At 40.0% G+C, this 23,964-nt stretch overlaps 1 protein-coding gene across 1 annotated transcript in view; it reads right to left on the bottom strand.

The window, feature by feature from the left end:
* Positions 1-6,367: 6,367 nt before the first annotated feature.
* LOC110527680 (regulating synaptic membrane exocytosis protein 4) overlaps positions 6,368-23,964 on the bottom strand; it is a 55,713-nt gene continuing 38,116 nt past the window's right edge. Inside the window, exons 3-6 of the mRNA XM_021609119.3 lie at positions 12,439-12,551; positions 12,018-12,119; positions 11,584-11,723; positions 6,368-10,164 (exon numbers count right to left, since the gene is read on the bottom strand). Of these exons, the coding sequence (XP_021464794.1) occupies positions 9,946-10,164; positions 11,584-11,723; positions 12,018-12,119; positions 12,439-12,551 (574 nt within the window). The 3' untranslated portion in view covers positions 6,368-9,945. The remainder of the gene's footprint in view (positions 10,165-11,583; positions 11,724-12,017; positions 12,120-12,438; positions 12,552-23,964) is intronic.

Genomic DNA, 23,964 nt, shown 5'->3' with positions numbered 1-23,964 from the left:
GGGATAGGCGCCCCATCAACGCGACAGTTGTAAATCATGCAGAGCCTTTTGTCACCATTGCAGATTTTAGAGAAACAACAAATGTCGGTACATATATATCGGCTGAAAGCTTACATTCTTGCTAATATAACTGCACTGTCCAATTTCCAGTAGCTATTACTTCGGGGAAAAAATGCTATGCTATTGTTTGAGGAGAGCTCCTAACAACAAAACACTTTTTTTTCACCGCGATAGGGTTGATAAATTCACCTCTGAAGGTGAAATGTGAACTTACATTCTGAAATCTTGCTCTGATTTATCATCTGAAGGGTCCCAGAGAAAAGATGAAGCGTTGTTTTGTTTGATTAAATCCTTTTCATATCCTAAAAAGGTCCATATAGCATGCACGATCAATTTTGTATTTCCACTCGTTCAATTTGCAAAGAAAGGAGTCTATGAAAATCTAACCCTAAACATTGTTTCAACCAGTCAAATCACGTTCGTATTTACAGTGCCTTGCGAAAGTATTCGGCCCCCTTGAACTTTGCGACCTTTTGCCACATTTCAAACATAAAGATATAAAACTGTATTTTTTTGTGAAGAATCAACAACAAGTGGGACACAATCATGAAGTGGAACGACATTTATTGGATATTTCAAACTTTTTTAACAAATCAAAAACGGAAAAATTGGGCGTGCAAAATTATTCAGCCCCCTTAAGTTAATACTTTGTAGCGCCACCTTTTGCTGCGATTACAGCTGTAAGTCGCTTGGGGTATGTCTCTATCAGTTTTGCACATCGAGAGACTGACATTTTTTCCCATTCCTCCTTGCAAAACAGCTCGAGCTCAGTGAGGTTGGATGGAGAGCATTTGTGAACAGCAGTTTTCAGTTCTTTCCACAGATTCTCGATTGGATTCAGGTCTGGACTTTGACTTGGCCATTCTAACACCTGGATATGTTTATTTTTGAACCATTCCATTGTAGATTTTGCTTTATGTTTTGGATCATTGTCTTGTTGGAAGACAAATCTCCGTCCCAGTCTCAGGTCTTTTGCAGACTCCATCAGGTTTTCTTCCAGAATGGTCCTGTATTTGGCTCCATCCATCTTCCCATCAATTTTAACCATCTGAAGAAAAGCAGGCCCAAACCATGATGTTGCCACCACCATGTTTGACAGTGGGGATGGTGTGTTCAGCTGTGTTGCTTTTACGCCAAACATAACGTTTTGCATTGTTGCCAAAAAGTTCAATTTTGGTTTCATCTGACCAGAGCACCTTCTTCCACATGTTTGGTGTGTCTCCCAGGTGGCTTGTGGCAAACTTTAAATGACACTTTTTATGGATATCTTTAAGAAATGGCTTTCTTCTTGCCACTCTTCCATAAAGGCCAGATTTGTGCAATACACAACTGATTGTTGTCCTATGGACAGAGTCTCCCACCTCAGCTGTAGATCTCTGCAGTTCATCCAGAGTGATCATGGGCCTCTTGGCTGCATCTCTGATCAGTCTTCTCCTTGTATGAGCTGAAAGTTTAGAGGGATGGCCAGGTCTTGGTAGATTTGCATTGGTCTGATACTCCTTCCATTTCAATATTATCGCTTGCACAGTGCTCCTTGGGATGTTTAAAGCTTGGGAAATCTTTTTGTATCCAAATCCGGCTTTAAACTTCTTCACAACAGTATCTCGGACCTGCCTGGTGTGTTCCTTGTTCTTCATGATGCTCTCTGCGCTTTTGACGGACCTCTGAGACTATCACAGTGCAGGTGCATTTATACGGAGACTTGATTACACACAGGTGGATTGTATTTATCATCATTAGTCATTTAGGTCAACATTGGATCATTCAGAGATCCTCACTGAACTTCTGGAGAGAGTTTGCTGCACTGAAAGTAAAGGGGCTGAATAATTTTGCACGCCCAATTTTTCAGTTTTTGATTTGTTAAAAAAGTTTGAAATATCCAATAAATGTTGTTCCACTTCATGATTGTGTCCCACTTGTTGTTGATTCTTCACAAAAAAATACAGTTTTATATCTTTATGTTTGAAGCCTGAAATGTGGCAAAAGGTCGCAAAGTTCAAGGGGGCCGAATACTTTCGCAAGGCACTGTAGGTTGTTTTGTTCTTTGTATTTTCTTCTACCAGATATATTGTGTTATATTCTCCCATATTCACATTTCCACAAACATCAATGTTCTTCCTTTCAAATGGTACCAACAATATTCATATCCTTGCTTCAGTCCTGAGCTACAGGCCGTTAGATTTTGGTATGTCATTTTTGACAAAAATTGAAAAAAGGGGGCTATCCCTAAGAAGTTTTAAAGTGGAGAAGAGCAAGTTCCACCGCTCCACAATCACTTTTCCGGGATACATAATAAAAAATAAAAAAATCCTTTATTTAACTAGGCAAATCAGTAAAGAACAAATTCTTATTTTCAATGACAGCCTAGGAAAAGTGGCTTAACTACCTTGTTCAGGGGCGGAACAACAGATGTTTAATTTGTCAGCTTGGGGATTCGATCTTGTAAACTTCCGGTTACTAATCAAACGCTCTAACCACTAGGCCACCTGCCGCCCCAAAATCATCTCTGAAGGGAATGTTCAGATTGATCTGTAAAAAGTGAGAGAGTGGTGGATTGGTTCCAACCCACGTACAGGGTGCAGCTACAGCGGTTTCTGGGGTTTCTCATTTTTACCGTTGTTTCATTCGGGGCTACAGCAACCTGGCTGCTCCCCTCTCTGCACTCACCTCTCCCACAGTACTGTTCACATGGTCCCCTGCAGCAAACAAGGCTTTTGTGGATTTGAAGCAACGATTCACCACTGCCACCATCCCCTTCCATCTAGATCCGACCCGTCAGTTTGTGGTGGAGTTTGATGCTTTTGACGTTGGAGTAGGGGCCGTTCTTTCTCAGCGATCCGTCCAGGACCAAAAGCTTCATCCCTGTGCCTTCATGTCCCATCGTCTCAACTCGGCGGAGAGGAACTATGACTTTGGCAACCGGGAACACCTAGCAGTAAATATGGCCCTGGAGGAGTGGAGGCACTGGCTGGAAGGGGCGGAACATCTCATTTGGAATATCTCCACACAACCAAGCGCCTTAACTCTAGGCAGGCCCGGTGGGCTCTGTTATTCACAGAGGTTTAATTTCACCTTCTCCTACCACCCAGGGTCCAAAAATGTGAAGCCGGACACCCTTTTCCACCTGTACAGTTCCGCTACCACACCCTTGGAATCAGAGACCATCCTCCCTGCCTCATGTTTGGCGGCTGCGCTTCCCTGGGGTATTGAGGCTCTGGTTCGCAAAGCACAACGTTCCCAGCTGGACCCTGGGGAAGGTCCCGCTAACCGGATGTTCGTTCCTGATTCAGTCCGGTCCCAAGTCCTGAAATGGGCTCATTCCTCCAGGCTTACCTGTCATCCTGGTTCTCGTCATACCCTGGCTTTCCTTCGACAGCGCCATGGCTCCTGATGTCTTGGCCTTCGTCACTGCATGCATGGTGTGTGCTCAAAGCAAGACTCTGCAGTAGGCTCCGTCTGGTCACCTTCACCTTCAGCCATTTCCTGTTCCTCATCACCCCTGGTTCCATATTTCCCTGGATTTTGTCACTGGGCTTCCTCCGTCAGATGGCAACATCCTGACAGTGGTTGACAGGTTCTCCAAAGCCACCCATTTCATCCCTCTTCCTAAATTACCTTCCGCCAAGGAGACGGCCCAGCTCATGGTGCATGGTGCCAGGAACACTCTCCCCTGCTCGGGTACTGGACTATCCCCCTTCGAATGCTCCAAGGGATATCAGCCCCCACTCTTCCCAGTGCAAGAAGTGGAGGTCAACCCATCTTCACCCCAGATGTTCATCCGTCGCAGTCGGCGTACCTGGAAAAGAGGTCCGACGGCTCTTCTCAAGACAACCTCCAGGTATCGTCCACAAGCTGATTGCCACCGGACTCTGGCTCCCCACTGTCGGTAAGAGGGTATGGTTATCCACTCAGGACCTACCCCTACTGGTAGAATCCCATAAACTTTCCCCAGTCTCCATTCTCTTTTTCTAGTCTTCCCGATTTTTACCCTTGCCTGTTCTGGTCAGCAAAGGTTAATTTTGTCTTCTAAGGCAACATATTATAACAGGAGAGATGCTGCATATATCTAGTTACAGACAAGTTGACTAACAAATAGTCAAAAAATTGTTCTGCCGTCTCTGACTGTAGCCTGGTTAGAGTCAGGTGCGGTCAGATTTTCACTTCGTCACATATAGTTGGGTGGTTGCGGAGATTTATTAGCAAATGCGGGCGGTGCCTTGTGAAATGTCTTTCCTTAATGTGTTTGAGCCAATCAGTTTTGTTGTGACAAGATAGGGGTGGGATACAGAAGATAGCCCTATTTGGTAAAATACCAAGTCCATATTATGGCAAAAACAGCTCAAATAAGCAAAGACAAATGACAGTCCATCATTACTTTAAGGCATGAAGGTCAGACAATCCAGAAAATTTCAATAACTAATATTTCGTCAATTGCAGTCACAAAAATCATCAAGCACTATGATGAAGCTGGCTCTCATGAGGACTGCCACAAGAACAGAAGACCCAGATTTACCTCTGCTGCAGAGGATAAGTTCATTAGAGTTACCAGCCTCAGAAATTGCAGCCCAAATAAATGCTTCACAGAGTTCAAGCAACAGACACATCTCAACATCAACTGTGCAGAGGAGACTGTATGCATCAGGCCTTCATGGTCAAATTGGTGCAAAGAAACCACTACTAAAGTACACCAAAAAGAAGGGACCTTCTTAGGCCAAGAAACACGAGCAATGGATATTAGACCGGTGAAAATCTGTCCTTTGGTCTGATGAGTCCAAATTTGAGGTTTTGGGTTCCAACCGCCATGTCTTTGTTAAATGCAGAGTAGGTCAACGGATTATCTCCTTATGTTTGGTTCCCACCGTGCAGCATAGAGGAGGAGGTGTGATGGTGTGGGGGTGCTTTGCTGGTGACACTGTCTGTGATTTATTTAGAATTCCAGGCACACTTAACCAGCATGGCTGCCACGGCATTCTGCAGCGATACACCATCCCATCTGGTTTGCGCTTAGTGGGACTGTCATTTTTTTTTTCAACAGGACAATGACCCAGCACACCTCCAGGCTGTGTAAGGGCTATTTGACCAAGAAGAAGAGTGATGGAGTGCTGTATCAGATGACCTGGCCTCCACAATCACCTGATCTCAACCCAATTTAGATGGTTTGGGATGAGTTGGACTGCAGAGTGAAGGAAAAGCAGCCAACAAATGCTCAGTATGTGTGGGAACTCCTTCAAGGCTGTTTGAAAAGCATTCCAGGTGAAGCTGGTTGAGAGAATGCCAAGAGTGTGCAAAGCTGTCATAAATAGGAAGCTACTTTGAACATCTAAAATATGAAATGTATTTTGATTTGTTTAACACTTTTTTGGTTACTACATGATTTCATATGTGTTATATCATAGTTTTGATTCCTTCACCATTATTCGACAATGTAGAAAATAGAACAAATAAAGAAAAACCCTTGAATGAGTAGGTGTGTCCAAACATTTGACTGGTACTCTATATGAGGTGTGTATAGTCGGGTGTGTGGATGAGTGTGACCTTACTGTACTACACACTAATCAAATCACAGGAAGTTGAAGCGGATCTTAAAAGAGACTGAGAGCCAGGAAGGCTCCCAGACACAAGCAGAAGTCTGTTGTGTTGACATTCACACGAAAAAGGACTAGAGGCCAAATTATTCCGTGACCTTCGGAGGTCTATTCAAACATTTCAAACAAATCAATTAAAAAAGTAAGTTCCCTTATGTATGTTCATCCACTTCAAAGTAATTCCAGCATCCAAACTGCACTGTGCACTCGCAGCATTTGATTTACTGTATGTAAACAGCTCAAAAAGTGTAATGACATTCAGCAATTGTCTTTGGGTGTACACTCTTGTAGCCTGAAATAATTTATGTGTCTTGCTGACAAAAGGATATTTTTTGTTGAAAGAAAAGTTGGGACACCTGAAGAGGGGCTGAAATACAAGACTGTCCTGGGAAGACATGTGCAGCCACATGGAATTCATTTTTTAAACCATGACACAGAGTAATGTGCACTCTGCAAAGGACAACCAACAACCAGGCTGTGCTCTGTCTATGACCGCCATGGAGTGAGTGCCCTATACAGTCTACAAATGCTGTAGGTAACGTTATTCCTCAGGCCAAGAGTCTGAAAATGCAGAAAATATGACTTTAGGCTAGGTTGCATTGTTTACATAATCCGTTCATAAATAATTAACATTGATGTATCGGTATAGATTTTATTGCTTACCATAATATGTTGATTTCATGTTGTCTGTCAAAGATACACACAGCAATGTTCACAACATGTTGTTACAAATAGGAGTAAACTATTTTATTGACAGTTGGAATAGAATAATAATTCACCAAATTGTGCATTACTCAACAATTAGTTTGAAAGAATTTCAAATATTCATGTTATAAATGATTGTGAATAAACCAAGGATCCACATGCTTAACAGCATCAGAAAGGATGTGTTCCCCATTTCATCCCACACCTCTGCACAAGAAAATGATATGCTCTGGGTCTAGTTGAAACACACCCATGTATTTTACGAACATAAAACAGTGCTTTCCTCTTTTAAATACCCAAACCCGCAAAGCAACAGAGACGCATGGGGCAAATGAAACTGTGACAAAATAAGCATTGGACAAAATTGAATTCAAAATAAGTTGAGACATCGAAGAGAAAAAAAACTGTTCACATTTTCACACTTTTTTTCCCCTTGAATTACATTTTAGGATTGTTAAGTCATCTGGTATGATTCTTGTGTTTTTAAGGCCTCTACTTGCATCACAATTGATGGTAATGAATTTAGATGTGCATGACAGATACGAGTAAAACAAAAGGGATAAGGATTCTGATGATAGCACATTTTTTGTGTTTTTGACATTCTCCACCAATTAACCATATTGAAACATCTCATTACAACAAACTCAAAGTCACACACCACTGCATCAGACCCATGAATTAAACTGTTGAATAGGCGATATCATACCTCTATGGCTGAGATACAGTATATGAGACAACCACAAGTTAAATTTGAAATCGGGTTGCACTTGTAAGTAGTTACATGGTTAATATTTTGAGCATTCTTCAAACATTTCCTACAATACCAATGTTTTTCATTCAATCATAACATGTATTTTTTATTATATCACAGTTGGTGAATTTTACAATAAACCATGTTCCATTCCATTTGGAAATCCAAAATGGTACACCGAAGTACTAAAGTAGGTGAATGACAACCATGCAATGTCAATATTATTTTATTAATTTTTCATATAGCTACTTTAAATTGATTTTGAAAGTAATGGTATAAGGAACAGAAGCCTGGAAGCTATTGTCTTTCATTGATAAAGGTTATTCCTCAAACTAAAACCTTCCATCAGTTTTTGATTGGAAAATGACTTCAGTTTTAAAATGGAGATTATTTAATTTAATGCCATGTGTATCTTTCAGTTGACATGGTACTAAATAATATCAGTTATTTTTGAAAACATAGATTTTTCCCCAAAGGTTTGTTTTACATATAAAAAGAAAATATTTTGGCACAAAGAAATAAAAAATACAAAAACATTCCATTTAAGATAAGTAGATTGATTTGATCTATACATTTTTTCATGTGTGAAATGTACAAAATACAATCGTACAGTACAATGCACTTTTTTACAAATGTTTTAAATCCTTAACTAGTTTTTCCAATATTCTTTAATAATATGGCGTCTTTCTTTTCATGTCTCTTCTATATAATATGTTCAGGCTAGTAAAGGTTCAATCCAAATGTTTTCTTGTTTGATTGTAAACTTGGTACAATGTGGTAAATGAGTTTTCTGGTCAGACTATGAGTGAAACTGTTTCTCAACATATCACCAACTCTGTTTAATTTTGTCCTCTTGTCCTATTGGGCCACCCTAATGATGTAGCATTTGTCAGTTCAAACACATGCATACACTTATACACTCACTCACACAAATGCATGCATACATACATACATACAGCACATACATACTTTACACACTTATTGTCTACACTGGATTGCATATAAATTACTTACAGGTTGTATTAGCTTAATAATAGTTTTAGCCTTATACATCACACTTCGAGGGACATAACATGGAGGTTTGTTGTGGATTGTTGTGGATGGGTGCTGCTACTTATTGCTTTACAAAATGAAGATATTGGTTGGAAAAATACATGTTTCAAAACAGTAAGTCTTGGTATCATATTCCTGTACCAGTGCTACCTGCTCTAGTGAACTCTTATCTTTATCACTTTGATGCTGTGCCTACAATTTAATGTTCATCTTAAGACTTGAATTTAGTCTTCAAGTTAATTCAGCATTTTCAAAATGTTGTCTCCATATTATTATAATTTTTTTACATTTCATAAAAATTTGACTTAATACATTATACACAACATGTAGGCTCATTCTAGCTAGACCCAGGTGTTCTGTGTAGTACTTAAACGGACCAAATACACTTTTTTCTTAATAGTTAATACAGCTATTCTGTTTTCAACAGTAGCACATAAGTCAGAATTGCAATAATCTTCATAAATCTGAACTTAACTGCTACATGTTAAGGACAATACACAATGTTCCAGTGAATGGTTAAAAGCCTGTCCCCTCTGACCAGAACATTGGCCATAATCTTCTGTTTATTTCCCAACCATTCTACATGTTGAACCACTTTTAACTGTTCGTTGGCACTGTGTGTGTTTTGTCGTTTAGCTCCTCAATCAATTTACAATTTAGTTTTAACCAACTTGTGTTGTTTCACTTCCCCTTGTAATATCTCATGCTTACTATTATTATTTTGTGATAAGCTAATACGGTATTCTGTCATGCAGATGCTACCACCTAATGCTACAACCTTACTATGCTACCAAGTTCTGCGTCTCTGCCCTTTGAACATGAATCAAATAAATCAGAAAACACACTTTGGCTCACTCAAGACTAACATTCATAGAAAAACATCTATAATAAAGCGGCCAAATAAAATACATGTTATTTTCATTACCCTACAGCTCTACAATTTTCTGTAAATTCCTTTGATTTAATTATATATCTGTCATATTTCCTCTCAGACCTTTGTAGATGATGAAAAAATATATTTCAAGCTTTCCTCACTGCTTCACTTGTGGAGTTGTGTTAATCACTACCTGCTTTGACAGTGTCATAATGATGATTGTAATTTAAAAAAGGACAGCTCTAACTGAAGCTTCAGTGCCCCTGTCACGAGCTGTAATCAGATGTTTCCTTTCCAAAATTACCCTTTTGAACAATGGCACAAGCCACAAAGTCAAGACACTTACTGGTAAATTGGCACAGTTGAAACTGTTAAAATATTAGACAAGCTTCAAAGACAATCTTAAATCTATTCAAACAACACTTAAGCTCAATTTAAATTTGAATTCTCAGCTTGGCTTATTTAATTGTAGAGAGAATCTGCTTTCCTTGGTGGTAGATGTCTAGAACTTGTGTTGGCTTATTTGCTTCTGTACCAGCTACATTATAACCATGATATTGCACATTCCCCTCTGTGTTGCAACCTTCAGCTTCAGACCCAATGGCTGCCACCAGAACCTCTCTCTTGCTCCCATGACACGCATTGACATATTATCTGGGGCCATGTAAAAAAACAGCCCAAGTCAAGAGTAAGAATAAGGAAATCCTATTCTCAAAGTCTTTCTAGAACTTTGGTGCCCCCTTTTTCTGCTGTTTCAAATAAATTATTTCTGAAAAACAGTGCAAGGCCAGTGTCACTAACCATCTCAGAGCAGTACACTACGGTCAATATATGTCCCTCTGAAGGGGTAGTGCATTTCTTTTGGGGGGCACACAAAGGGAAGGGTGTGTTCAAAAAAGAGCCTGTTAGCAAAGTTCTTAAGAGCGCTCAAAGGATGGGCCCACGGTGCTCTCCAAGGACAGTTGGGAAGAGTGCCGGATCAATGGTGCCATCGTGGGGTCCACCATGGACGAGGTGGGGAAAAGCTTGTACCAGCCAATCACCATGCTCGTCAAATCCAGCTCCTCCAATAAGATGCGGGCGACACCCATGAAGCATTTACGATCCATGCGTCCATAGTTTCCCCAAACAATCACCTGTTGGAGAAATAAAATGGGAATGTCAGTGAGACAAACAGAGATGCTATTTCCTGCAGGACAAAATAATCAATGACCAAAATTGATTTCCTCTGTGACTCAGTAGACAAATCACTTCTACTAATGTCTCTCAATCTTTGGACGGAAGATTGTTTCCCTGCCTCGGCATCCACTACAAATATGGTTCCTCCTCAACCTCAGGTTTCCAGAGGACATTTTGCAGAGGGGCTGGGTTCTATTTAAGCCTATAATGTTTGTTATGACAGAAAGGAGTAAATGTTCTCCTCTGAAAATGTTATTTCAGATGAATGTTCAACATCCCCTTTCCTTTCTAATACCAGAAAACCAGGCAGTTTATCCCTGTGTTCCCATGCCAAGTCTCCTAGAGGCAGAAATGTGTCTGAACAGAATGATAAGGAGGGAGGTGCAAAGATCTAATTATGCAGTGATAGGACACCAAATCATTGCTGGGATTAATCACAAGCTGTCAAGTAAACAGTGACTGTTTCGAAAGGCTATTAACCTCTCTGTTCTGTTCTAACTGCTAGGGCATGACTTTAGTTAGCCATATCCATGCAGAGCCCTTTTGCGGCTTCAATAGAGAAACTAAACTTGGGATATACAGAGCCTGGCTCAAATGGATAAGGCTATCAAAATTTGAAAATAGGGCAGTCACTATACTTTATTCTTTCTTTGGCACAGTCACTAATGTATGTCGGTGGAGTAAACTCAGCATGCCTTCAGTCCTTCCATTGTGCTTGTTCTCATAGCCGAGTGGGCAAGCCTGATCCCATACTAATAGAAACGGATTTTGTATGTCTGTACTGCCACAGGTGTGTGTGTGAGAAGTAAACAGGAAGAAGGTGTGAGAGGGCGCAGGGAGGAAAGAATGAGTGGAGAAAAATCTCCCGTGGACTTGTATATCAGGCATCCTGGAGCAATCGTCCAAATCATCACTTTTCATCGTCTGATTGCACCTTCGGGGCATGGAATTTGTTCCACTGGTAATGGTAGATGGTAGCTGACGCTACACTTATAGATGACACTTTACATGATGTTGTCTTTACATCTTCATAGACTAGTCTGCAAAATTAGACAACAACACTAGTTAACATTAACCCGGTGTCCTGCATTTGAGGTTATCATCAACAGGAGTAAACATTCAGAGATACAGTATCTTTGATTGCCGCAGTCACTGCCATTGTAATTATCGTAGAGACCACCAGGGCCATGTTCATTGGGCACCAAGCGGAAGAAAACAGATGGAAAAGGGGAGGGACTACCTGGACCTGGATACTCATGATCAATTCCTGTTTCAAAACATTTTTAAACATTTTTCATTGCGTGCCCTTATGAACATGAAACTGATGAATATTACGTATATGGAGTGAATAGTGACTGAAATCTGTTTTACCTTACCTGAACGACTTTTGCCTGTGGACTCTCCGAGAACACCAGCACTTGGTTATACAGAGGGTCCAGGGATTTCCTAACCGACTTTGTCTTCTTTTTTGCAACACAGATCCCCTTTTCAAGTAGGTACACTTTAATGTAAGCCGCTGGCAACAAGAGAAGACAGGTATTATTGCATTGTGTGTCTCTGGGGAACGCGTAATACCTCAAAGCAATCAGATCACACAGATACGCTTTTCATCCCCCATTTCAGATTACAAGATTAAAGATTAGACTTTGACATCTTGAAATCTACCATGAGGAACAAGGTTTGCAGTGTCTCAAAAATGGTTTTGTTTCTTCCTCCACTGTAGCAATATATGGTTTATTTTGAGTTCTGATTGGATATCATCTCCCAGAGAACTAAAGGGATTAGATGATGGTTGCATCTCCTTGCTCACCTGGAGGTCCTTTGGATCCAGGTTTCTGTGTGAGTCCTCTGGCCTGCACAATCTCCACCTCCAAACCACCATTTCTCTCCAGCAGGCCTATTTCAACATCACCTGGATAATTATAAACATATCTATTACTATAGTCACTCACTCACACTCACAAACTTTACTACTATTGAATGTTGGCTGTATGGTTCATACACATTACCTAATTTTAATACATTTCCTAACTCATGAAACCACACAAATCTTTTTACTTTAAGACAAACAATATATATTTTGCTCATGTGGTGAAGTGTGGCCCCTTCTGTCCATTACTGCACAATATATCTGTCCAGTTAAATAAAGGTTAAATAAATAAAATCAAATCAAATTTAAGGGACTTCTTTTGGCTCCAGAGCTATCTCAAGCACAGCGTTGTAACTCTCACCCAATGATGTTGTGGCTAATGTCTGTCGCCCAACAAACTGTGCAGGGCCCATCCCATCTAGGAAGTCACTGAATTGGGCGTCAGAGGCAAGGCACATCCCACTGTAATTTAGACTGGCAAAAAGGAGAAAGAAAAATAATTGGGAGAAACTGTTAGCTTCGCTTCTCTAAAGAGCAATCCTAGTAAGGCTTTATTTAATTAAGCTTTGTTTTACAGCTCCCTGCCAGGTAGCTATGTAGGAATTACATATTGGTTTCTTTGAGATTCAGTGACACAACTTTTGTTGAATTCTTAGTTAATAATACCTTGTAAATAAAAGTTAAGTATGAGTAAGCACCAGTGTTACCCTTTATTTTATGAGTATTTCTGAAAAATCATCGGATGTTTTGGAATCAAAACATTACTGCACGTAAGGCGCCAATCTAAAGTGAGATTTTTGGATATAAATAGGCACATTATTGAACAAAACATACATGTATTGTGTAACATGATGTCCTATCCTTGTCTGGAAAAAAGGCAGTTTTTTTTTACTTGGCTATGACCTAACATAATCAATCATATGTTCTGCTTTAGCTGTAAAGCAATTTTGAAATCGGACATGATGCGTAGATTAAAAAGGATGTTTATCTTTCATTTGCTGTATTGGACTTGTTAATGTGTGAGAGTTACATATTTCTAAAAAATATTTTTGAATTTCGTGCGCTGCCTTTTCAGCGGAATGTTGCCCCTAGCGGAACCCCTGCACTAGAAAAGTCCAAACTTGTTTTTCAACCACTCCACAAATGTATTTTTGGCAAGTCGGTTAGGACATCTACTTTGTGCATGACACAAGTAATTTTTCCAACAATTGTTTACAGACAGATTATTTCACTTATAATTCACTGTATCACAATTCCAGTGGGTCAGAAGTTTACATACACTAAGTTGACTGTGCCTTTAAACAGCTTGGAAAATTCCAGAAAATGATGTCATGGCTTTAGAAGCTTCTGATAGGCTAACTGACATCATTTGAGTCAATTGGAGGTGTACCTGTGGATGTATTTCAAGGCCTACCTTCAAACTCAGTGCCTCTTTCCTTGACATCATGGGAAAATCAAAAGAAATCAGCCAAGCCCTCAGAAAACAATTGTAGACCTCCACAAGTCTGGTTCATCCTTGAGAGCAATTTCCAAAGGCCTGAATTTACCATGTTCATCTGTACAAACAATAGTACGCAAGTATAAACACCATGGGACCACGCAGCCTTCGAGACCTATATCAACACAACCTGAAAGGCCGCTCAGCAAGGAAGAAGCCACTGCTCCAAAACTGCCATAAAAAAGCTAGACTACAGTTTGCACTTGCACATGGAGACAAAGATCATACTTTTTGGAGAAATGTCCTCTCGTCTGACGAAACAAAAATAGAACTGTTTGGCCATAAAGACCATCGTTATGTTTGGACGAAAAAGGAGGAGGCTTGCAAGCCGAAGAACACCATCCCAACCGTGAAGCACGGGGGTGGCAGCATCATGTTATGGGGGTGATTTGCTGCAGGAGGGACTTGTGCACTTCACAAAATAGATGGCATCATGAGGTAGAGAAATTATGTGGATATATTGATGCAACATCTCAAGACATCAGTCAGGAAGTTGAAGCTTGGTCGCAAATGGGTCTTCCAAAAGTACAATGACCCCAAGCATACTTCCAAAGTTGTGTCAAAATGGCTTAAGGACAACAAAGTCAAGGTATTGGAGTGGCCATCACAAAGCCCTGATCTCAATCCCATTGAAAATGTGTGGGCAGAACTGAAAAAGCGTGTGCGAGCAAGGAATGGGCCAAAATTGACCCAACTTATTGTGGAAAGGTTGTGGAAGGCTACCCGAAATGTTTGACCCATGTTAAACAATTTAAAGGCAATGCTACCAAATACTAATTTAGTGTATGTAAACATCTGACCCACTGGGAATGTGATGAAAGAAATTAAAGCTGAAATAATTTATTCTCTCTACTCTTATTCTGACATTTCACAGTCTTAAAATAAAGTGGTGATCCTAACTGACCTAAGACAGGGAATTTTTCACTAAGATTAAATGTCAGGAATTGTGAAAACCTCAGTTTAAATGTATTTGGCTAAGGTGCATGTAATCTTCCGACTTCAGCTGTAAAATGTCTGCTAAATGGCATATGATAATTAGTTTTGAATAAAATTACTATTTTACTTCTTCACACCCCTCACTCAATCACAGTGATTGGAGAGGCACCTGAGCTCTTATACTCAGCTCATCCCGATTTCCTTTGTATTTTATTCCGTCAGAGACAAAATGCTGCCAAAAATCACACATCAAGTAATTCCCTTAATTCTGCCTCCAGGCTGGTGGTTTAGCTGCTCCTCAGTGCTGGCCTGCTGCCAGAGGACCACTCTGTTCTGCTTCCTGCCATAGACAGACCGCCCAAACTCCAGCCTCATTGTCAGACACCATTAAGCCAAAGCTGCCGCTATTATATAAGAGCACTGAGTTCCACTGCACCAATACAGTGGCAGTTCTCTATCGAATGTTTAATTGACATGAACCCACAGGGGTTTGCCTTGAATATTGGAGGGGGTAAGGCTGATGTTGTGTTGAAGGGAGGTGTATGAGGAGGGCATTTGTTATCGCTTTACTAGGGGTGGCCATTGCTATGTTTAGATGTTGTCATTGAATAACTCAGTCCATTACAGGACATGGCAACTGACATACTGTAATAAAGTGTAATGCAGTGTGTGTTGTTGTGGCTCCCAGGTCAGTGTTACAGACTGCTGACATTGTGACTGCAGATACAATTATTCTTCTAGGTTCACAGGTGCATTTGCTTTTACTGTGTTATTTACATTTCACTATATGTACACCATTGCAGCTTTGAAATATATTTAAAAAATGTACCATCCCAAACACTGGTACCCAGTTTGTTTTTGTTGAAGTACCAGAAATGTGATGAATTGTTACCACTTAATGAGTTGGACGCAAAGGATATAATGTTGCCCCCAGACAAGGCCCAAATCCCTGTCATTCACATGAAGAAAATAAGGAAATACAGGGGGAGGAGATCAGGGTGCCTTGTGAGAATCGTTGACGAGTGTGTAACCGCCTCTACCATCCGTTCTATTATCCAACGTGCAATCACTGGATAATAAACTGGATGAGCTCCATTCGAGATGATCCTACTGTCATGATGTGACAATCATTCATCTGATGACTGTTATTAATTTTATCAACTAACTATGTTTAATTGATGCTCTATTCAATTAACATAAACACACATGATATAGGTTATCGATCACTAACGTGATACAATGAAAACAGGTCCCTAGTGGACAAACAAAAGCATGACCATTTGCTTACACAAAGGGAAACAAGGGGTAGGTAAGGAGAGGGAGAGACAAAGTGAGTCAACTTATTGTACATACACCACCGTTCAAACGTTTGGGGTCACTTAGAAACATCCTTGTTTTTGAAAGAAAACCCATTTTTTTGTCCATTAAAATAACATCAAATTGATAAAAAATACAGTGTAGACATTGTTAATGATGTAAATGACTATTGTATCTGGAAACAGCAGATTTGTATTGGAATATCTACATAGGCGTACAGAGGCCCACTATCAGCAACCATCAGTCCTGTGTTCCAATGGCACGTTGTGTTAGCTAATCCAAGTTCAGCATTTTAAAAGGCTAATTGATCATCACAGAAAACCCTTTTGCAATTATGTTAGCACAGCTGAAAACTGTTGTTCTGGCCTTCTTAAGACTAGTTGAGCATCTGGAGCATGGGATTGATAAAGGCTCAGAATGGCCAGAAACAAAGAACTTTCTTCTGAAACTCATCAGTCTATTCTTGTTCTGAGAAATGAAGGCTATTCCACGTGAGAAATTGCCAAGAAACTGAAGATCTGGTACAACGCTGTGTACTACTCCCTTCACAGAACAGTGAAAACTGGCTCTAACCAGAAATGAAAGAGGGTTGGGAGGCCCCAGTGCACAACTGAGCAAGAGGACAAGTACATTAGAGTGTCTAGTTTGAGAAACAGATGCCTCACAAATCCTCAACTGGCAGCTTCATTAAATAGTACCTGCAAAACACCAGTCTCAACGTCAACAGTGAAGAGGTGACTCCGGGATGCTGCCCTTCTAGGCAGCATTGCAAAGAAAAAGCTATTTCTCAGACAGGCCAACAAAAATAATAGATTGAGATGGGCAAAAGAACACAGACACTGGACAGAGGAACTCTGCCTATAAGGTCAGGATACTGGAGTCGCCTCTTCACTGTTGACGTTGACACTGGTGTTTTGAGATATTGCTTGCCTGAGGTAGAGTACCTGTAGACCACACTATCTACCAAGAGAGTTTTCATCAGTGGTGTAAAGTTTTTTTGGGTATGTGCACATTAATTTACTATTTATATTTTTGGCAACTTGTACTTTACCTTCACTACATTCCTAAAGACAATAATGCACTTTTTACTCCATACATTTTCCCTGACACCCAAAAGTATTCGTTACATTTTGACAAGAAAATGGTCCAATTCACACACTTATAAAGAGAACATCCCTGGTCGTCCCTACTGCCTCTGATCTGGCAGACGCACTATACACAAATGCTTCATTTGTAAATTATGTCTGAGTGTTGGAGTGTGCCCCTGGCTAACCATCAATAAAAAAAGCAAGAAAAGTGTGCCGTCTGGTTTGCTTAATATAAGGAACTTTTACTTTAGATACTTAAGTACATTTTAGTAGTTCCATTTACTTTTGATAATTAAGTATATTTAAAATCATATACTTTTAGAATTTTACTCAATAAATATTTTACTGCGTGACTTTCTCTTTTACTTAGGTCATTTTCTATTAAGGTATCTTTACTTTTACTAAAGTATGACAATTGAATAATTTTTCCACCACTGGTTTTCATCTCTATTTTTTGTAGCCATCTATTTACCACCCCAAACTTGGACTAAGACCGCACTCAGCGAGTTGTATAAGGCCATAAGCAAACAAGAAAATGCTCATCCAGAAGCGGAGCTCCTAGTGTAGAGTGTTTAACACAAAATCTGGGGAGGGGTCAGCTGAGTTTAAGACTGCATCATCTGCATTTAAATGGATAAGAGAGCTTCCTAATGCCTGAGCTATGTAAATTGAGAAGAGCGTTGGGCCTAGGATCGAGCCATGAGGTACACCATTGGTGACAGGCAGTGGCTGAGACAGCAGATGTTCTGACATTATACACTGCACTCTTTGAGAGAGGTAGTTAGCAAACCAGGCCAAAGACCCCTCAGAGACACCAATACTCCTTGTTCGGCACACAATAATGGAATGGTCTACCGTATCAAAATCTTTGGCCAAGTCATTAAAAATAGCAGCACAACATTGCTTAGAGTAAAGGGCAATGGTGACATCATTGAGGACATTTAAGGTTGCAGTGACACATCCATAACCTGAGCAGAAACCAGATTGCATACCAGAGAGAATACTATAGACATCAAGGAAGCAAGTCAATTGATTATTAAAAAGTTTTTCCAACACTTTTGATAAACAGGGCAAAATAGAAATAGGCCTATAACATTTAGGATCAGCTTGATCTCCCCCTTTAAATTAAGGACGAACAGTGACTGCCGTCCTAGCAATGGGAACCCCCCAGAGAGAAGAGCCAGGTTAAGAAAGTCAGAGATAGGCTTGGCAATTATAGGGGCAGCAACATTAAAGAGGAAAGGGTCTAAACCATCTGACCCAGATGTTTTTTGGGGGGTCAAGTTTAAGATAGCTCCTTTAGCACCTCGGACTCAGTGACCGCCCGCAGGGAGAAACTTTGTTAGCTGAGCAGGGGGAAAAGAGGGAGGAGCATCAGGGCTAGTCACATTAGAAGGGTGAGAGATGAGGAAATGTTGGACAGGCAAGGGGGCATGGCTGAGTAAAATAGGAATCCTGACATAATGAAGTGGTGATTAAAAATCTCAGCTTCTTGTCAGTAACAACAACATCATCAACTTTAAGGGACATGGGCAGCTACGAGGAGGAGGGTTTATGCTCCAGGTCTTCAACTGTTTTCCAGAACTTTTTGGGGTTAGACCCACAGAGAGAGAACTGCTCCTTAAAGTCACTAACTTTGGCTTTCCAGATAGCCCGAGTGGACTTATTTCTAATTTTCCTGAACGAGAGCCAGTCAGACTGAGTATGCATGTGCCGAGCATTTCGCCAAATGCAATTATTGAGGTGGAGTAACTCTGCAAGAACATGGTCGAACCAGGGGCTGAAGCTGTTATTAATTCTAATTTTCTTCATGGGGGTGTGTTTGTTAACAATATCAATTAAAATATCAAGAAAGAGGGTCGAAGCGACAAACTATCATGGCCCAAACACATCAAGAAAGTCGTGAAGAGGGCACAACAAAACCATCACAAATTTGTACAGATGCACAATTGAAAGCATCTGGTACAGAAAATGCACCGCCCACAACTGCAAGGCTCTCCAGAAGGTAGTGTGGTCTGCCCAACGCATTACTGGAGGCAAGCTAGGACACCGACAGCACCCGATGTCACAGGTAGGCCAAAAAGATCATCAAGGACATCAGCCACCCGAGCCACTGCCTGTTCATCCGCTATCATCCAGAAGGCGAGGTCAGTACAGGTGCATCAAAGCTGGGACCGAGAAACTGAAAAACAGCTTCTATCTCTAGCACATTAAAACTTGTTGAGGATAGGGGGCAGTATTTTCACTTTGGATGAATTGCGTGCTCATAGTGAACTGCATCAAACTCTGTCCTAGATTGCTAATATATGCATTATTATTACTATTGGATAGAAAACACTCTGAAGTTTCTAAACCTGTTTGAATTATGTCTGTGAGTATAACAGAACTCATAGGGCAGGCAATCTTCCGTCATCGCCCCCTCCTTTCCCAACAAGATATGGATCTGGAAGCACTTCCTACGCCTTCCACTAGATATCCTCATTCAGTAGAAAGTGGAATGGAGCATTTGCTGTGAACTTTGACCGAATGGGAGGGGAAATAGTCAGTGTCCCGACAGAATGCCATTTTCCTGTGGCGCATTTCTCTGTGGGAGATATCGCTGTTCCATTTGGCTACAGATGAAAACATATGATCCGGTTGGAACGTTATTGGATATATATGATAATAACATCCTGAAGATTGATTCTCTACTTAGTTTGACCAGTTTATTCGACCTGGAATATATCTTTTGGAAGTTTTCGTGCGAGTTATCTTGGACCAGCAGTCAGTTTTTGGGCACGTGAGCTGAAAGTGATAGCAAATGCAGCTACTTGGACACTAGTATTGGACATTACGGAACAAAACAACGATTTATTTGCACTACATTCTGATGAAAGATCATCAAAGGTAAGGGAATATTTATGTTGTAATTTTGTATTTCTGTTGACTCCAACATGGCGGAGAAATACTGTCTGAGCGCTGTCTCAGATTATTGCAATGTTAGGCTTTTTCTGTAACATTTAAAAAAAATCTGACACAGCGGTTGCATTAAGAACCAGTGTATCTTTAATTATATGTAGAACATGTATCTTTAGTCAAAGTTTATGATGAGTATTTCTGTTATCTGGCGTTCTATAATTCCTCCGGATATTTTGTAGGAATTTCTGAAAATGGCATCAATGTAAACCGAGATTTGTGGATATAAAAATGCATATTATCGAACAAAACATAAATGTACTGTGTAACATGTCATATGACTGTCATCTGATGAAGATTTTCAAAAGGTTAGTGATTCATTTTATCTCTAATCCTGTTTTTGTGATTTTATCTTTGGCTGGAAAAAATGGCTGCTTTTTTCCTTTGATTTGGTGGTGGTCTAACATAAATATATGTTGTGTTTTCGCTGTAAAATATTTGAAAAATCTGACATGATGGGTAGATGAACAACATGTTTATCATTCATTTGAGGTATTGGACTTGTTAATGTCATGTATTGTCATGTTGTGTCTTGTTTCTGTCCTTTCCCTTCACCCTGTCTCCCTCTGCTGGTCGTTATTAGGTTACCTTTTCTCCCCCTCTTTCCCCCAGCTGTTCCTTGTCTCCTCCTAACTACCTCGTCACCCCTTTTCCCACCTGTTCCCTTTTTCCCTCTGATTAGTCCTCTATATCTCTCTCTGTTTTTGTTTCTGTCTTTGTCGGATTCTTGTTTGTGTTATTCATGCCTGAACCAGACTATCGTCATGTTTGCTGCAACCTTGTCCTGTCCTGTCGGAATCTGCCGGTCCATCTGAGCCTACGTTTGTTTTGTTATTAAAGAAGCTCTGTTTACGTTAATTCGCTTTTGGGTCCTCATTCACGCACCGTAACAGTTAATGTGTGAAAGTTAAATATTTCTAAAGAATATTTTTGAATTCCCTGCGCCACCTTTTCAGCTGAACGGGGGGGGGGGCTGCTGCTGCCTATGGGCATATACTAGGAATTACTGGCCACTTTATGGTATCTTAGTCACTTAATGTTTACATATCTGGCAATACTCATCTCATGTGCATATACTGTTTTCTATACTATTCTATGGTATCTCATTCACCTAATAATGTTTACATAACTTGCATTACTCATCTCATATGTATATACTGTTTTCTATACTATTCTACTGTATCTTAGTCCATTCTGCTATGACATCGCTCATCCATATGTATATAGTCTTAATTCATTCCTACTTAGATTTGTGTGTTGGGTATATGTTGTGTAATTTGTTAGATATTACTTGTTAGATATTACTGCACTGTCGGAGCTAGAAACACAAGCATTTCGCTACACCCACAATAACATCTGCTGATCACGTGTTAATCACGTGTATGTGACCAGTAACATTTGATATGATTAGATCAGATTTTTCCACCTCAGGAGACTAAAAAGATTTGGCATGGGTCCCCAGATCCTCAAAAACGTATACTGCCGCATCATCAAGAGCATGGTTGCATTCACCGCCTGGTATGGCGGTGAGTAAGCATTTCATGGTGGTCTACACTTGTTGTATTCTGCGCATGTGACAAATAAATGTGATTTGATTTGAATTATGGTCTTGATTATGATGAAGCAGCTTGACAGGAGGTTGGTGGCACCTTAAATGGGGAGAACAGACTTGTGGTAATTGCTGGAGCAGAATCAGTGTAGTGGTATCAAATACATCAAACATGGTTTCCATGTGTTTGATGGTATTCTATTTCCTCTGTTCCAGCCATTATTATGAGCCGTCCTCCCCTCGGTAGCCAACTATATAGCGGCTATACGACTGAGCTGATTAATTATTAATTTCTACTCATTAGCGGGCAATCCAGGACTCACTTTCTATAATTAGTTAACGCTGTTGTTACTTATTGTTAGATGATAGGGACATTTTGACGGTACATGTGTACATGTGTGCAATTAATTCAGTACAAACAATTAAAGCCACAATCTGTCATTTCAACTGCCTGACCCTGCCACAATGTTTAGGAAGTAGAGGGATGGGGGTGTGGAAATGTAACCACTCTTAAATGGATTGCTATGGGTCACTGAGTATAAATCATAACCTGATAGTTCAAAGATGTACTATGCCTTCAGAAAGTATTTTGTTGTGTTACAAATTGGGATTAAAATGGATGTTGAATTTTTTTTACAATCTATACAAAATACTCTGTAATGTCAAAGTGGAAGAAAATAAACTATTAATGAAAAATAAAACACTAATATATCTTCATTAGATAAGTTTTCAACCCCCTGAGTCATTACATATTAGAATCACCTTTGGCAGCAATTAGAGATGTGAGTCTTTTTGGGTAAGTGTCTAAGAGCTTTGCACACCTGGATTGTACAATATTTTCCCAATATTGTTTTTGAAAATCTTTAAGCTCTGTCAAGTTGGTTGTTGATCATTGCCCAGACAGCCATTTTCAAGTCTTGCCATAGATGTTCAAGCCGCTTTAAGTCAAACCTGTAACTAGGCCACTCAGGAACATTCAATGTCGTCTTGGTAAGCAACTCCAGTCTATATTTGGCCTTGAGTATTAGGTTTAAGTCCTGCTGAAGGTGAATTTGTTTCCCGGTGTTTGTTGGAAAGCAGACTGAAACAGGTTGTCCTCCAGGATTTTGCCTGTGCTTAACTCTATTCTGTTTATTTTTATGGTAAAAAAAAAACCCTAGACCTTGCCGATGATGATCATATCCATAGCAGGATGCAACCACCACTATGCTTGAAAATGTGAAAATACTCATTGATGTGTTGGATTTGACCCAAACATAATGCTTTGTACTCAGTACAATAAGTAAATTTCTTTGCCACATTTTTTGCAGGATTACTTTCGTGCCTTGTTGCAAACATATGCATGTTTTGGAATATTTTTATTTGTACAGTCTTCCTTCTTTCACTCTGTCTTTGTGGAGTAACTACAATGTTCATGATCCATCCTCAGTTTTCTCCAATCACAGCCATTAAACTCTGTAACTGTTTTAAAATCACCATTCGGTCTCATGGTGAAATCCCTGAGCAGTTTCCTTCCTCTCTGGCAACTGAGTTATGAACAACGCTTGTATCTTTGTAGTGACTGGGTGTAATGAAACACCTTCCAAAGTGTAATTAATGTGCTCAAAGGGATATTCAGTGTCTGTTTTGTCTACCAATAGATGCCCTTCTTTGCGAAGCACTGGAAAACCTCCTTGGTCTGTGTGAATTTTTTCAAAAATCTAAATTTCACTTTGACTTTGTGGGTTATTGTGTGTAGATCAGTGGCACAACATCTCAATATAATGCATATTCAATTCAGGCTGTAACAACAAAATGTGGAGAGAGAAAAAATTAAGGGGTGTGAATACATTCAGAAGGCACTTTCTGAATATTCAAATGAAAACAAAAACAAAAACACTAGAATAAGCAAACCCCCCAACCCCCCACCCCTGTACCAACCTTGCTCATTGAGCTGAACATAGGTGCTGAAGACGCATAATGAATTTCCTCCCTGTGTTAAAGTTATGACCTCGATTCCTCGTTTTTTCCCCCTTCTCTCTGGTTCTTCGCTGATCTATTTTTAAAGCACTTCAGGGACAGTCCAAACCAGCTGCCACACATTTGGACAGGCAGTCTTGGGAGATTTCTCACCCTATCTCATCTATCTTCTGCCATCACTCTCGACTCAGGTTCACTGTTTCTTTATCAAATAGCGCTTGAAGAAACACGGACATTCTGGGTAATGAGTGGGATAACAAAATACAGACTGACCCAATAACTCTTTTGCACTCTGTTGCTATTATGCATTACATCCTGTTCCACTGAAATTAAAGTTTTACTCTTGATAAATGAAAATGATTACCCCTATGTCTCTAATGTACCGTATATTCTAGTTGGCAAACACAAAATATATTAGAATTTGACTAACAGGTCTATTTTCATGCATTAATAATGATCCTGTGCCCATTGCCTTATTAAAATACACATGCTCAATCATCATGCTTCATTACTTTGACAGCTGAAATATGCAGAGGTACACTACATGATCAAAATTATGTGGACACCTGCTCGTCAAACATCTCA

The sequence above is a fragment of the Oncorhynchus mykiss genome, chromosome 7 (genome assembly GCF_057628025.1).
Source record: "Oncorhynchus mykiss isolate SJ-2025 chromosome 7, ASM5762802v1, whole genome shotgun sequence".
NCBI lineage: Eukaryota > Metazoa > Chordata > Actinopteri > Salmoniformes > Salmonidae > Oncorhynchus > Oncorhynchus mykiss.
The sequence above is the reverse complement of the archived record's forward strand: the minus strand, read 5'-3'. Positions and strand labels throughout refer to the sequence as shown.